At 56.8% G+C, this 15182-nt stretch overlaps 1 protein-coding gene across 1 annotated transcript in view; it reads right to left on the reverse strand.

Annotated features, from left to right (window-relative positions):
* SRCIN1 (SRC kinase signaling inhibitor 1) overlaps window positions 1-15182 on the reverse strand; it is a 42486-nt gene that overhangs the window by 9725 nt on the left and 17579 nt on the right. Inside the window, exons 7-16 of the mRNA XM_060081711.1 lie at window positions 14471-14563; window positions 14181-14224; window positions 13701-13888; window positions 12395-12570; window positions 6923-7053; window positions 6680-6827; window positions 6093-6339; window positions 5409-5643; window positions 3639-3793; window positions 3200-3352 (exon numbers count right to left, since the gene is read on the reverse strand). Of these exons, the coding sequence (XP_059937694.1) occupies window positions 3200-3352; window positions 3639-3793; window positions 5409-5643; window positions 6093-6339; window positions 6680-6827; window positions 6923-7053; window positions 12395-12570; window positions 13701-13888; window positions 14181-14224; window positions 14471-14563 (1570 nt within the window). The remainder of the gene's footprint in view (window positions 1-3199; window positions 3353-3638; window positions 3794-5408; window positions 5644-6092; window positions 6340-6679; window positions 6828-6922; window positions 7054-12394; window positions 12571-13700; window positions 13889-14180; window positions 14225-14470; window positions 14564-15182) is intronic.

The raw sequence follows: 15182 nt of genomic DNA on the forward strand, positions 1-15182 counted from the left end.
CCCTGGCGGGGCCTGTGGATTACCCCAGCCCCTCCCGCTGCCAGTCAGGGTCCGGGGTCGTGGGGTTGGGGCTGTCCTGAGACTGGGTTCCTCAAGCCTGGCCTCTGGTGGAGAGGGAGGTTTGGGGGCACACTCTGTCAAGATGATCCGGGGGACGCAGAAGGGCCCGGGGCCTGCAGCAGCCTGCGGAGAGAGGAAAGATGAGGGAGAGTGTGATCCCTGCAACCAAAGCACCCTGAGCTGGGATGGGGGGTCACATGTGGGTGAGCCCAGCCCCTTCCTTTCACAGATGGGGAAACCGAGGCAGGGGAGGGTCCTGACTGAGTTTACCCAGCAAGTTAGAGGCAAAGCTGGGACTAGAACTCAGGCCTTTTTCCACCACACCCTACAGTCTCCCACTTTCTGGCAAAGATGCCAGTTTACCTAGAAGCACAGACACATGTTTACATCTCATCACCCATGTTAAACTCTGAGAGCAGCTCTCATGGTTGCTGCCAGGAGTTTACCCGTCTGTGCGATGGAGTAACAATAACGTGAGGCTGGTGGAGGATGAAGTGGGCACGTGCTTGGAACAATGCCTGGCACCGTGTAAGTGCTCCATAGATATTAGCTATCTGTTGACTCTAACTGGATGTCCGATACCCGCAGCCCCGTGTGGGTGGAGACCAGGTGTTGGCCTCTGGCCTCGGAGGGTGGGTCTGCCATCCTCATCTCAGGCCAGAGACTCCTGGTCCCTAACCCTTACTTCCGGAGCTTTCTCTGAGGGCTTCACAGTCACAACGGCAGGGGCTCAGTTAAGTCCCTCTGCTGCACAGGCTTGGGCAAAGCTAGAGCATCTGCCTCTGTGTGAGCGTCCCGGGCTCTGGCTTTGGTGGGGGCAGAGAGAGAGGCCCCCAGTCACCCCTACCCCACTTGCGTGAATTCTGGTCTAATTCTGAGCAGAGTTTTATACCAGGAACTTCATCTTTAATCCTTTCTGTTGCCCGTGAAATGGCTACTACTCTCATCACTTTACAGATGAGGAAACTGAGGTGGGGGGTATCATGTAATTTACCCAAGGTCACTTACTCACAGCTAGCTAGTGGCAGAGCCAGGATTTGAACCCAGGCAGTCTGACTCCAAGTCCAGTGCTCTTTCCACTAAAAGGAGCCATGGGGAGATGCGTGGGGGGCAGCAGGGACCCCCAGACCCCTCGCCCAAGGCAACCCACCCAGCCCTGCCACCTGCTTACCTGGATGTGGGAGGTGCAGACTGGGAAGGCAGAGAGGGCGACCCATGCCCGCCCGGCTCCACTGCCCGATGGCGCCTCAGGATGCAGAGGGGCAGCCAGCCCAAAGGGCCAGTGGAGGGGCTCTGCCCACTGGACCCCAACAGGACTGGCTTCCAGGGCCAGAAAGGTGCAGTGGCTGGGTGCAGCGGGCCAAGGTGCCGAGGGCACAGCCAGCCTGGGGCAGCCCTGCCATACTGCTCACCCCGAGACGGCTCCTTGGACTGCTCTGTGCCCATCCTCTGCCCAGAAGACAGCACTGTCTACCCGTTTGGTGCCTGTCTGCTCCCCCCGCCAGGGAGCCAAAGCACCACCAGGTCTCAAGCCAGGCTAGAAATCAGGTGGCGGCCAGCACAGAACCCACTGTGGGCCAAGAGAACCAGATGAGGAAGGTGAACACGTGCGTGCATGGGAGGCTCCCCTCTGCAAAGCAGACGCCCTCCTGCTACAACCTAACTGGGCAGAGGGAGAGATTCCCAGACCACCTCGCCGCAATTCCCCCTCCCCAACCAAGCACAGCCCCCTGGGGTGCAGACAGCAAGTCACCCTCAAATTCCCAAGAAAAAATAAAAAGGAAATAAGTGCAGCAGGACAGCAGCAAGGACTGGAGTTAGAGAGAAGGAAGAAATTCCCAATGTCGAAAGACAGAACCGGCAGCCAAGGAAGGGCGTGGGTTTCTTCCATCCCAAGCTCTCTGCCCAGGTGGGGCCATGGGGTGGAGAGAGGCTGTCAATGAGCCTTCCTCCTGGGTATCCTGGTGCCCAGTGCAAGGCATAGATTCTAGTGGGAGAAAGAGCCCCCACCTGGCACAGGCAGCAGAGTAGGGGAGATGGGGGCAGGGACTAGGCAAGGGCTCAGGACAGTGTCAGACTCTGAGTTGGGCCTAAAGTCATGTAACAAGCAAGATCCAAACTCCAATCTTGGACCAAGACAAAACGTGGGCTTCGGGCCAGACCTAAACTCTGGCTGCAGGTAGGAACAAAATACCCAAGCCACCACACGCCAGACCCGGAATCAAGCCTGTAAGGAAATGCAGACCCAAGGGGGCCACCAGGTACCAGGCTGCTGGAGTCTGGAGAGGGAAGGAAGGGTGATGCACCCCTCCTTGGGGCGGGGGGGGGGGCCGTGGCAGCGGCGGGACTCAGGGATGTGACTGGCAGGTTCTAGCGGGGGTTCTAGCGGGTTAGCGTGAGAAGTGAGGAGAGGAAGCGTGGAGGCACAGGCAGAGAGAGCGTCGTGAGAGGTGGGGGGCAGCCCGTTACCTTCCACGTGGGGCCCGGGGCTGAGCCCCCAGGAGGCCCCGGGTCCTGGGGGAACAGCAAGGTGGGGATCGGCTGGCGGCAGGGCGTGGGGGGGAGGGGAGACACTGAGCTTCTCTCAAACACCTGGGGAGCAGAAGGTGGGGGCAGGTTTGGAGGAGGGGGTACAGGGAGGATGGGGGTGCTGGGCTCTGACCCAGGCACTCATGGGGAGGGGGCGGCCTGGCCTGGCCCTCCTTGGCCCCTCACCATGGCCACTGGCCACCAGAGGCCCTGGTGGTCCAGGTCTTCAGCCTCTCGGGGAGGGGTGCTGAGAACACTCGAATCTGGGTGACTTACAGCACTGGGAGAGGGTCAAGGCATATGCGTGAGTTTGTTAGAGCTTCTGTTCTCAGAACCCTAGGGGATGGGGGTCTCAGAGTACAGGAGGTGTCAGGGCAGTTGCGGGGCGTCTCAGACACTACAGTAAAAAACTCAAACGTGCCGGGAGGGACTTTAGACCCCCTCCCCCATTTTACAGTGGAGAAGAAACTGAGGCAAGAAGCAGCCTCAGTGGGGACCCAAGAATCCAGTCCCCTGTCCTAGTCCGGGCCCCTCACCCTGGGGTCAGCTTGACAGGCAAAGGGAGGGGGCCTGGCTGATGACTCAGGGGCCAGGTGCGCCCCCGACCCACCTCCAGCTCTGCGATGATGCGGTCCTCGTCGTCCTCATCCTTGATGGCAGAGGCCATGATGGGGGGTGTGGAGGACGGGCGGGCCACCTCGGACACGGCTCGGCGCAGCTTCACCTGGGGCTTCTGCACCTCCAGCTCCTCAGACTCGGCCTTCTGCAAGGGCCCGGTCCCCATCAAGACCAGGCTCTGGTCCCCTCCAGCTCACCTCCTAGGCCCCAGCACTTCCAGACCATCCCCCACCTGCCCCAGCTCCTCATCTGCCAGGATGGCCCCTTGCCATGGAGGAAGCCCAAGCCAGAAGCAGAGTCACCACTGGCCAGCCGCCTTTCTTTCCTTCCACTTCCTCTGAGAGAGGGGACCACCCCAGAGAGCCTCCAGAGGTCATCTCAGGCATCCCCCCAACTCAACCCCCTGACCCCTACCCAAGCGGTGGTGGTACCTTGATGAAGGCCGAGTCCTTCTTGCTGGTGACCACGACCTCTCCAGTGCGCGTGGTGGTCAGGCCATGGGAGGAGGGGAAGCTCCGGCGGGGAGGGGGCGGCGGGGGCGACTTGGACGGCTTCTCCGTGCGGTATCGGGGCACTGTCAGCTCATCTGTGGGCAGCCAAGGGACTGGGGGTCAGGGGACTCGTAACCCTGGAGTCCGTGCGCCACATCTGACTCCAGGGTTAGGATAAACCTGGCTTCCTCCTCCAGGGAGGAAGGGAGAGGAACGCGCAGGGGAAAGGGCACAGGCCCCCTCCTCCTTCTCTCCTACCTCCCCATGCAATCCAACCCCAAGCCCTGCTGCTCCTCCCCTTACAGCCCTCTCATCCCTTGCAACTCAAAGTGTGGCCCGTGGAACCACAGCATTGGCAGTACGTGGGAGCTTGTTAGAAATGCAGAAGCACAGGCCCCACCCAGAGCTGCTGAATCAGAATCCACGTTCTAGCAGATCCCCGGGTGATTTCATGTGCACATTCAAGTTTGAGAATCACTGCTCTAACCCATCCCTTTCCTGCCCACCCCTCAGCCCTGCCCTGCACAGACCTTCATCCTTTCTCCATCAAGAGAGTGGTTATACTATTCTGAGAGTCTGACCCCACCCACCAGGCTCTCCTTTCCCCCAGTTCTTCCTGGGGTGGGGGCTGCTTCCTGGGCAACCTGCAGGAAAGTCACTCAAGCCTGACATTCCTCTGCCTTTGATCCCCCAGTGATTCCCCATGACCCCAAACCATGTTCAAGTTTCTTGGCCCAGCACCCTCTGTGCCTGCCAACCTTTCAGCTTCAGCTCTGCTTACTACTCCCTGGTCTGGACCCAGCTGGGCAACACCAAACACACACCTCCAGGCATCTGTATGTGCTCTTTCTCCCTGGAGTGCCCTCTCTCACTGGCCAGGGAAATGCAAGACTCCAGTGGAAAGTCCCCTTCCATGGGAAGACCTTCCTGCCCTTCCAGGGTCTCCTCTAGGACAGCATTTAGCACCTGAATCCTATTTCCAGTTTACACACGAGGTATGGCCTGGGACAGATGACCTAACCACACTGGGCCTTAGTGTCCTCATCTGTAAAATGGAAATAATGACTATATCTGCCTCCTGGGATTGTTGCACAATTATAAGGATTGATACGTAGAAAGCATTTGGAGCAGTTCTTGCCGCATAGTAAGTGCTTGATAAACACAGATGTTGGTATTATTCTCCCACGAAATTTTAAGCTCTTTGAAAGCAGCCTTATCTCCTTATCCCCAGCACCCAGCAGATAGTGGGTGCTTAACAAATATATACGTGGCAGGAATGAATAAATGCGTGAATGAATGACAATTGCCATTTCTGGCTCGGGTTTCCCACAGGCTCAGGGAGCACAGGAACCCTGTCCGTATAGCTCAGCGCTGCACCCGCACCCCGTCTCACCACAGCCTCGCTTCTGGCATACACACTGGGTCAGAACGTGCAGGGGGATGAGCCTCTGCCTGGCCTTGCTCATCCTCCCTGCATGGTCCTCTCAGCAGCAGTCAGAGCAGTGGGAAAAACCCCTGGATGGAGGCCGGTGCTATCCCGTCCTTCTGGGTCTCCCTTCGTGGATGAGGGGCAGGCCAGCACCTCCCTCCTCTGGCAGCCCGACCACAAAGATTCTCACTCCCAAGCGCCTCCCCCATTAACCTGAGAGCTCCCGAGGCTGGGGCTCCCCTCCTCTGGGCTCTTCGCCAGCCCCCTACCTGCCCCCATACCTGAGCCTCTCCTTCCACTGGGCTCCGTTCGGGGGGTTGCCTTCTGGCCGTGGGGCATCTTGGGGGGCTTGTGGTCAGGGGTGGGGGCTGGGCCTGGGTGGGCCTTGCTGCCACAATCCAGGTCGGGGATGGCCTTCAGCAGCTCTGCCTGCGTCTCCTCCAGAAGCCGGTTGATGTCCTTGGCGCTGTACTGGGTCAGGGCTGCCCGCTTTTCCTCCCAGTCCCGCTCGGCAGCCTTGAGAGGAGGGGTCGACAGTCAGGACTGAAGCAGCTGCCCTGCTCCTGGACCTCTGGGGCCTCAGCCACACATGCAAGGAATGGAAAGGAAGCCTCCCATTTGGCCCGAGCCTCGGGCTCCTCCTTGAGTATTACATGCTTTCCCTGTGAGCCTGGAATACCACCTTCATTACAAACTACTCTTGGGATAAACTTAGACCTGCTTTTAGACATTCTATTCTGTCTCACTGAGCACATAATCGACTCTTATGCTCACACCACACTGCCTTGATTATCATAGGTTTATAATATGCTTTTCTGTCTAGCAGGACTAATGTCACCCTCAGGATGCTTCTCAGAATTCCTCGTCCCCCAGGAACAAGTCCCCACGTGTTGGCACTTGCCAATCTAGGACGGTGGTGAGAACGTGTGAGCCTAGTTCTGGCCCCCCCATGCCGGGCCCAGCACCTCAACAGACACAGCCTTGTCCACGCTTCTCTTGCCAGGAGTGTCCAGGCCTTTGGTGGGGTTGCCCGCCTTCGGGGTCGGAGGGGCCCCCTCGGTTGGCCCGCTCATCTCGTGGAGCTTCAGTGGAGGGCTGGGGGGTGGCATTTCAAAGTCCAAGCTCTTGTTGAAGTCAGTCTCGGCTGTCACCTTCTTGGGGGACTGATTCAGGAGGTTGCTGGGGGGTGGCCACGCACCTTCGTCCACTTGCCTGGGGTTGGGAGAGTTGGGGGCAGCTGTGAGGCCTGCAGGGTGGTGGCCCTGTGGGAGGGAAGCCTGGCCTGGGGGAGGTGGGGTTTGAGGAGGGCTCTGGGATCTTGCAGGACAAGTGGAAGGGCCTGGGGAGGAGTGACTGCATCCGGCAAATGGGAGGGCCAAGCCTACAACATGCACGGAGCCACAGGTCAGAGCTGAGGTGCAGATCCAGTCGGCACACCAGTGAGCTTTGTGGGAACTGGGATAAGGGGTCAGGTTGACCTATCGATCTAGCTCAGTATGTGACCCCACTGGGAAACTGGAGGTCAGAGATAAGAACTCAGGGATAGAATGACCTTCGGATCTGGGCCAGTGTGTCTGTGATCCCTCGGCAGCGCTTGAGTAGCCCGTCCAGGCGCTGTGGCTCCTCCTTCAGGAACTTCACTGCCTCCACCTCCACACGCAGCACTACCCGCATCTTGCTCTGCAGGCCTGGGAAGTGAGCTGAGGGGAAGGGAAGGAGTGAGCTGGGGAGGGAGCAGCTCCGAGGACTGGGAGGACAGGCAGTGGGGTGGGGGTCGGGGTGCCCCCAGGCTCACCCTTGAGTTCAGTCAGCGTCTCCCCGAGCTGCTTCAGCACCAGCGCCTTCTCTTCCAGCTCGGGCCCAGGCACCAGTCGGTGGTTATGGGACACGTCCCTCTGGATCTTCTCCACCGACTTCTCTAGGTCACTGCAGCCACAGAAAGACCCTTTCAGCCCCTCTGGCCCCAGCCCAGCCCCCTGAAATTAGGCAGCTGGAAAGAAATCAGGCCACCAATCAGATCAAAATTAAAAGCCATCCACCAGGCCACAAGCTCAAGTGAAGTCAGAAAGCCAAACTTCAGAGATGAGACTTCAGAAGCACTCCCTAACAGGTGCCCTGGGTCCCCTCTTTGAAGCTCTGATCTTTAGCAACATCAATCCAAATCTCCCTCCCGATAACCTGCATCCTCTGATTCTCATTATGCCAAGGACACAGCAGAGAAACTGGCAGCTTTTCAGAGAACTGGAAGGCAGTCGCATGTGCTCCTAGAGTCTCTTCTTTTCCAGGGTGGCACTGCCATGTCCATCTACCTTTGCTCAAGTGATCCAGACACTCAGCCTCTTTCCTCAATGACAAAGCTGCTTTCAATTTTCAGATGGTTTATGCTGAGCTTGTGGGGTTTTATTCTTTTAAAAAAAAATTTATTTATGGGGCTTCCCTGGTGGCGCAGTGGTTGAGAGTCCGCCTGCCGATGCAGGGGACGCAGGTTCGTGCCCCGGTCCAGGAAGATCCCACATGCCGCGGAGTGGCTAGGCCCGTGAGAAATGGCCGCTGAGCCTGCGCGTCCGGAGCCTGTGCGCCGCAACGGGAGAGGCCACAACAGTGAGAGGTGGCCCGCGTACCGCAAAAAAAAAAAAAAAAAAAAAAAAAAAATTTATTTATGTATTTATTTTTGGCTGCATTGGGTCTTCGTTGGTGCGCTCAGGCTTTCTCTAGTTGCGGTGAGCGGGGGCTACTCTTAGTGGCGGTGCACGGGCTTCTCACTGCGGTGGCTTCTCTTGTTGTGGAGCACAGGCTCTAGGTGCGCAGGCTTCAGTAGTTGTGGTGCACGGGCTCAGCAGTTGTGGCTCACGGGCTCTAGAGCACAGGCTCAGTAGTTGTGGCTCACGGGCTTAGTTGCCCCGCAGCATGTGGGATCTTCCCGGACCAGGGCTGGAACCTGTGTCCCCTGCATTGGCAGGCGGATTCTTAACCACTGCACCACCAGGGAAGCCCTTGTGTCGTTTTAAAACCCTCCATATTTCTAAAATGTAAATCAGACTACCAAGTCACCACCGCCTGTTTTGAACCCGAAATGGATCCCAACATTTTGAGGCTAAAATCCAAACTCTTCAATGTAGCCAAGAAGGGTATGAGGGTAGTAGTTGAAAATTTGGCTCTGGAGTCACAGACAGATCCAAATTCCAGTCCCAGCTCTGCCCGACCCAGCAGAGATCTTGGACAAGTTACTGACTGTCTCCAGCTCTCAATTTCCTCACCCCAAAAAATGGGGATGGTAAGGGTTCCTCCCTCCTGGGGCCACTGTGAGGATTAAATGAGCTAATGCAAGGGGTCAGTCCCTGGGAGCTGCTCTTATTTTCCCTCCAGCTACATCCACTGTCCTCCTCATCTGGCTTGCTTCAGTTTAGAACCATCCAGAATTGCTGAGGTCCTCGTATGTACTGCTCTCCCTGGGCCTCTATAATGCCATTTCCTCTGCCTAGAACACTCCATTTAGCACCCCCACACACACACACGCATGCACATGTGTGACTAACTCCCACTCATCCTCAGGTCCCAATGGGAACCTCTCCCCCCTTCCCTACACTTGGGGTTGGGGGTCTGCTTCCTCCCTGGAGCTCCTGTTTGCTGGGCTAAGCAACTCTAGGCAGGCAGACACCATGTCTTTCTGATTCATCTCTGATTTCCAGCACCTGGCACGGTGCCTGGAGCAGAATAAATGCCTGGTAAATAATTATGGAAGGAATGAATAAATGAAAGAAGGAACTCTGCCCAGGTAGGTCATCTCAGTTCTATACTTGAGTCACTGATGTCCCTGACCCACATGCAGGACTCTACATACATTCCTGTCAAATTCCATCTGTTGGATTTCAGCTCAATGATCCATGTAGGAACAACCTTTGAATCTCAGTTCTACCATCCAACAGATTTGCTCCCCCTCAAAGCTCTGTGTCATCAGCAAATCTTATCAGCATGCTTTATACATCTTCATCCAACTAGCGGGTGAAAAGACACATCACACTGGAGCCAAGGACAAAATCCTGTGACTCAGTACTACCAGCTAAAGAGCTGCCTTGTACTAGTGCTTATGGCCTGCCAGGTGCACATTCATCTCCTCCCTTTCTTTACCTTATTTAATCCTCACAACAAATCCTGTCGGTGGGAACCACTATTAGCTCCAGTTTACACACAAACAGTAGCTTAGACACTAGACTACATTTCCCAGCCTCCCTTGCAGGTAGAAGTGGTCATTCGACAGAGGTCTAGTGAATGGAATATGAGTGGAAGGGGTACATGCTGTTTCCAGACCTGGCCCCTAAAACCCTCCCATATAAGCTCCTCCATGCTCACTTCCCCTTCCTGTTGGTTGAAAGACAATGACCCTGTGGATAATCTTGGAAGACACATACTGAAGATGGCAAAACCTCCATTAGCCTGGGTCCCTGAATGACTGCATGGAGGAAAGCCACTCCGCTAACCCACCAATACTGTTCCATGAGAAAGAAAGGTATATTGATTACTTTTGAACCATTATACAATTTGTTACAGCAGCTAACCTAACTAATTAATTAGCTACCCTAACTAAGCTACCCTAATGATGGGCTTTGGCATTAAAAAAAAAAAATGAGGCTCAGAGAGATTAACTAACTTGTCCAAGGTCACACAACTATTTTGTGGCAAAGCAGGATCTACTCCTGTCTGACTTCAGCCATTGGGTTCTGCTGCATCTCCCTCCCACACTGGACTAACATCACCCCACACCCACCGTCACACCCAGGCTTCACTCCGCCACACGCGAAAGAACAACTCTCTTTTGATGCGTGTGATACCTGACTGGCTCAGGGGGGGCCAGTTTTGTAAAATGGTCACTCTCAAACATCACTCTGCAGAGGAAGGGACCTTCATTTAAAAGAGCACTCAGGTAAGCCTTCAGGAGGAAATAACACTGCAGCTCTCAAGCAGAAGGGACAAGGCCCCCCTTAGGCTCAATTAGCACCTCGATTTTCTGATCATTACCATCTGCCAAAGTTTGGGGGCCCATAACCTGGGCAGGCTCTGCAAGTGAGTCCAGACCAGCCCAAGTCTAGACACTGGAATCAGAAAGTAGTGGGGCTTTCCAGACCCAGGTTTAGTTCTAGAGGAGTTGAGAGGTGAGGCTCAGGACAGAACCAGCTATATAATTTGGGGGTCCCAAAGCAAAATGCAGATTTTGCCCCTAGTTTAAAAATTAAGAATTTCAAGATAGCGACAGCAGAGCATTAAACCAAGCACGGGCCTTCACAAGTGTGGGGCCCTGTGCGATTACACACGTCACAGGCTTACAAAACTGGTCCTGGGTTGGGTCACATTATGCTCCAGAGGCCAAAAGGTCTCAGGCAGCAGAGGCTTTCCCTAAGGGCAATGTCTAGACAGCGCTCAAGTGCTTGGCTAGAAGGACAGGTGAGTGAGCCAAGCTGAGTGAAGCACCGAGTCAGCCTTTACTTCCAGCAAGATGCCAGGGCAAAAGCAAGGGGCAGAGTGAAGCCGAGCAAGAGCAAGTGCACAGGGGCTGCAGCCAGAGCAGGGGTAAGGACGGGCCTGCTGGCTGACTTAACGCCAGGAGGCTGTGGGAGCTGGGCAGGGACGTCCCCCTGGCCAAGCCGAAGCCACTGCCGTGCTGCTGTGCAGCCCAGGCCCCACCTAAAAGAAGGCAGGAACTCCTTTCGAAGTAGATGGAGAATCCTGCCAGAAGCATGTATCAGCCCCCAAGCTCTCTCAAGTGAGCAGTCTGAGCAATGGGTTTGATAACAGGGCAGCGGGTAGGGAGTCTGTGTCCTCCTGGAGAGCTGAGGCCCCCAGGAAGCTGAGGACCAGACACTCATATGACAGGAGCATAAATACATCCTTTCATCCCTTCTGCCTCTGTACTTTTATATTTCCTTTTACTTTCCTTTAATGTCTCAGTAAAGTTCCTTTTGAAAATTCCAACCCCGCTCCTCTGTGCTGAATAAAAAGGGGCAAAAAGGGGACACGAAAGTTGGGTAAATGGAATTCCCTGGGTAAGGGGGTGGCAGCCATCCGTCTACTTGGAGATGTGACAAGAGCTGTCACTCAGCTGTCACACTAGGGGTGATGCAGTGGCTGCCACCAGCTGATTTCCAAGTGGGATGGCCCTTTATTTCATCTCAGCCACAAGGGGTCATGAGAATCTTTGCCCTGTGCATCACTGAAAAGCACATGTACTTATAGGCTGTGAGCCCAAGACTGAGGAGCAGGGACCCTTTTCAAGTAGCCCCTTGCAAGTGATACAGCCAATTATGACCTTGGTGAGAAAGCTGGGCTCCTCTGAGCAGCCTCCCTGGCTCCGAGTCGCTGACCACTAGAATCCAAGTCCTCTCTGGGAAGAATTGCGAAAATCTTACTACTGGGCACAGGTGAGGAAGCTGAAGTGCAGAGAAGGGAAAAATCTATCGTGATCGAACAGCCTCTCAGTGTTGGAGCTGGACCTCAGGCCCCTTGTGCCCTGAACCACCAAGAGGGAGACCAGATGGAGGAGCAGGGCCTCTGTCTCAGACCCCAGGGACTGACCAGGGAAGGCTGCAGGGGGGCTGGGGCTGCTCACTCAGTGGATGGACAGCAGCAGGCAGCCTCTCCCTTCAATGGTGCCAGACAATCGAATCTTGGCCAGACAGCCATGTGTTAAACTTGGAGCCGAGGACCGCCTTCTGTTAACCCTTCCATGTCTAAGCATTTGGGGGTGGGGTGTTCTCTCTTCCTGGAGCCCTGTTTCAGCTGCACTAGGACGGGAGGAAGGTTCTCCTTGGCTATACCTGGTCTCAGAGATCAGAGACTCGGAGTGGTGGCAACTGTGACTGGTCAGCACCAAGCTGGCCACACCTGAAAGCTCCACCTGAATACTCGAGGGTCAGTTTGCACGGGTCACAGGCCAGAATGAACGCAGGCAGAGGGCAGAGTGACATCGGGCAGCTGGACGCATGAGAGTAAGGCTGCAGGCCACGGGGAAGCCAGACTGTGGACCGTTAGGAAGCAAGAACATAGCAAAAGCAGGCATCAAGCCAGAAAAAAAGAAAACAGCAATTGTGCCAGATGGTCAAAGGTTTGTGGGTCACAGAGAAATCACGCCACAGAGAAGAAGGAAATCAGGCTTCTGAACGTCACCTGTGATTCAGAAGGAAGGGAGCTTCGCCTCCCTTCAGCCGTGAAACCAGGTTGCCGGCCACCCAGGCCGCACCCCCAGCCCTCCCTCCAAAGCTGGGCCCAGCCTCACTTGAGCTGCTGGGTAATGAGCTCCTCGTCGTTGAGGTAGCGCAGCCGCTCCTCCTCCACTAGGGTGCGCTGCCGCTGCAGCGGGTCCTCCTGCCGCCGCGCCGCCTCCGACACGCGCATGCTCAGCTCCGCCTCCGTGCCCTTCAGCAGCGCGCGCAAAGACTCCAGGTTCTGTAGCTGCGGGAAGCAGATGGACCGATGGACGGGGGTGGGAGGGAACGGAGGCGCGCAGCCGGGAGAGGGCTAGGAGGAGGCAGGCAGAGGAGAGCCCGACGCGGGGCAAGCTCCACGGAAGATACCAATGCTCGGCTGTGGCCGTGAGCAGCAGTGAAAGGGTGGGATGGTGGGGGGCACAGGCCGAGGGCTTAGTTCTGGGGAAGAATAGAGGCAGGAGGAGAACGGCCTGGGATAGTGGAGGGAGGAGTGCCAAGGTGGGCCCTGCAGAAGGTGCAGCTGCATGGCTGTGGCGGTTAGCTGCAGCGAGGGGGTAAGATGGTGGGGGGCGGAGGACAATGTTTCGTTCTGGGGAAATACAGAGGCAGGAGAACGGAGTAGCGGATATTTGGGGGGCAAGGGGTGGCCCTACGTAGGGCCCTGCCCACCTTGCGGCTGCATGGCTATGGCTTCGATGAAGGACTCAAGCACTGGGGTTTGATAGAGCTTCCGTGGCTGGGCCGGGAAAACCGAGTTCTGAGGCCGAGTTGGGGCAAAGGTGGGGGTGGGTGAGATCTTACCCATTGCCCAGATGGCAACTCTCTGCCTCCTCTCCAGCCTGTCTCTACTCATTATTCTCACCTGACGGGCCCTGGGATACTCTCGAGGAGCGGGCACAGCGATGCCAGGCTCCTGACTGGTGGGACCATCTGCCAGGCGGGGCAGGCCCGGGAAGACTGTGTGGGCTCAGGAAGGGAGAGCTGAGGGGATCTGGGGGAAGGGCTTCCGCCCAAGGGAGGGGAGGGGGTAGAGAATGCGGGGCAGGAAGGGACAGGGACTGCCCTGAGGGATACTGACCGGAGAAGGGGGCTCAGTGAGGTGGATTGGGGCTTCAGGAGAGCGGTGAGGATTAAGGAAAGGGGCAAGAGGGCTCAGTGGGGGGGACCCGGGCGAGGGATGGGGGCTTGGCGAGGGAGTAGAGACTCAGCGAGGTGGCCAGAGTTCGAGGAGGGTTTCGGAGAGCACCCCAGTGAGCGGCGGAGGGCCCTGGGATGGGGCAGACTCGCGGGAAGGAGTTTCGTGGGCGGGTTCTGGCGGGGCGGGGTTTGAGGAAGCGTGTTACATACAGGGCGAGGCCCCGGAGAGGGTGGTACCTGGAGCTTCCGCAATTGCTGAAGCTGGCTGCGCAGGTCACTGGTGCTGTTCTGCAGGCCACGCAGGTGTAGCTGCATCTGCAAACGGTTGATGGCAGTGGGCTGCCCCGCAGGCGTGCTGCTGGCCGAGGGCGGGGGAGGGCCGGACACTGGGGTGGCCCCGCTGCTCCGGCTGCCTGACCCGCAGGCTGCAGACAGGGACCACGAGGACGGGAGAAAGGGAATAAATCGTGAGCCTGGGGTAAAGTCCTCCCCACTCCTGACCCCACACAGCAGCCACAGAGAGACGTGGCTCTGGCTCCCTGCCCCAACTAGTGGTCAGCCCTCTGCGAGGAGCAAAGCGCCGGAGCGAAGGCATCTTGGTCTAAGGTGACTACTCATTTATCCACTGAAGCCTGGTGATGTAGCCACTTTACAGATTAGGAATCTGAGGCTCAGAGAGGGCAAGAACCTGTGGGGGAGGGGAGAAGGGTCACTCACGTGCTGAGGGGGTGGCTGCTCCATTGGAGCCTTCAATCTTCTCACTGTGGCACAGGGAAAAGATGGCCATCAGGGGGTCCAGGCCCCAGACTGTCAAAGCTGGGTGAGACCTTAACATAAACTCCTCCAGTCCCCTGATCTCAGGATGGAGTCTCAGAGAAGGGAGGCGATTCACCCAGGGCAAAATGATGAGACATTGGCAGAGCTGAGCCCAGGGCTCCTAAGGCTCGCTTTCCCTCCCTCTTGCCCAACCACATGCCTTGGCAGTGGTGTTGGGAGAAGAACCTCACCTGGGGGTCTCTGGCTCCGAACCTCGCAGTAGGGCACTCTGCACCAGGCCAGTGAGGCTGGCAATTTGCTTCTCCATGGCCTCCATGCGCTCCCTGGGGAAGACGGTGGCTTTGAGCAACCCCATCTCTGGGCATGGGGTCCCTCCTGCCCAGCGCCCCATTCCTAAGATGGATAATTAGAGGAAATACCATTCCCTCCCCAGCCACCAGCACACAGACAATTCAAAGGGACCCACTGCCTAAGGATCCACAGCCTACCCTCAACATTGGAAAGGCCCTTCCCCGTCTGATAGTCAGCCCCTCCCTCTCCAGACTCATCTCTCATCACCGGCTCCCCAATGGGCCCCACCCAGGCCACTCTGGGTCTCTGCACATGTATTCCCCCTGCCGGCATGCCCTCCTCCCTACCCTCTTCTCTGAAGCCGTCCCAGAGTCCCCAACAGCCTTGAGGAGTACACGCTCCCAAGGGAAGAACAAGTATTTTTTGCTGTGTCTCCCTCACTAGGCAGGGCAGGAACCGTGTTTGCTCAGCTTGGCATAAACAGTGGCCAGTGCAGTGCCTGGCACACAGGCCACAAGAAAGCTGTGTGAATGAACCGTTTCTTCTCACCTCTTAGCAGTGCTGCTTGAGGGCAGAGGGGGGCAGCTCAGTGCCCTGGTTACCTCCTCCAGCCTTGCACCCTTAGCAGGGAGCTGAATGATGGACAAGAGT

This window comes from Mesoplodon densirostris, chromosome 18, assembly GCF_025265405.1.
Source record: "Mesoplodon densirostris isolate mMesDen1 chromosome 18, mMesDen1 primary haplotype, whole genome shotgun sequence".
Taxonomy (NCBI): Eukaryota; Metazoa; Chordata; class Mammalia; order Artiodactyla; family Ziphiidae; genus Mesoplodon; species Mesoplodon densirostris.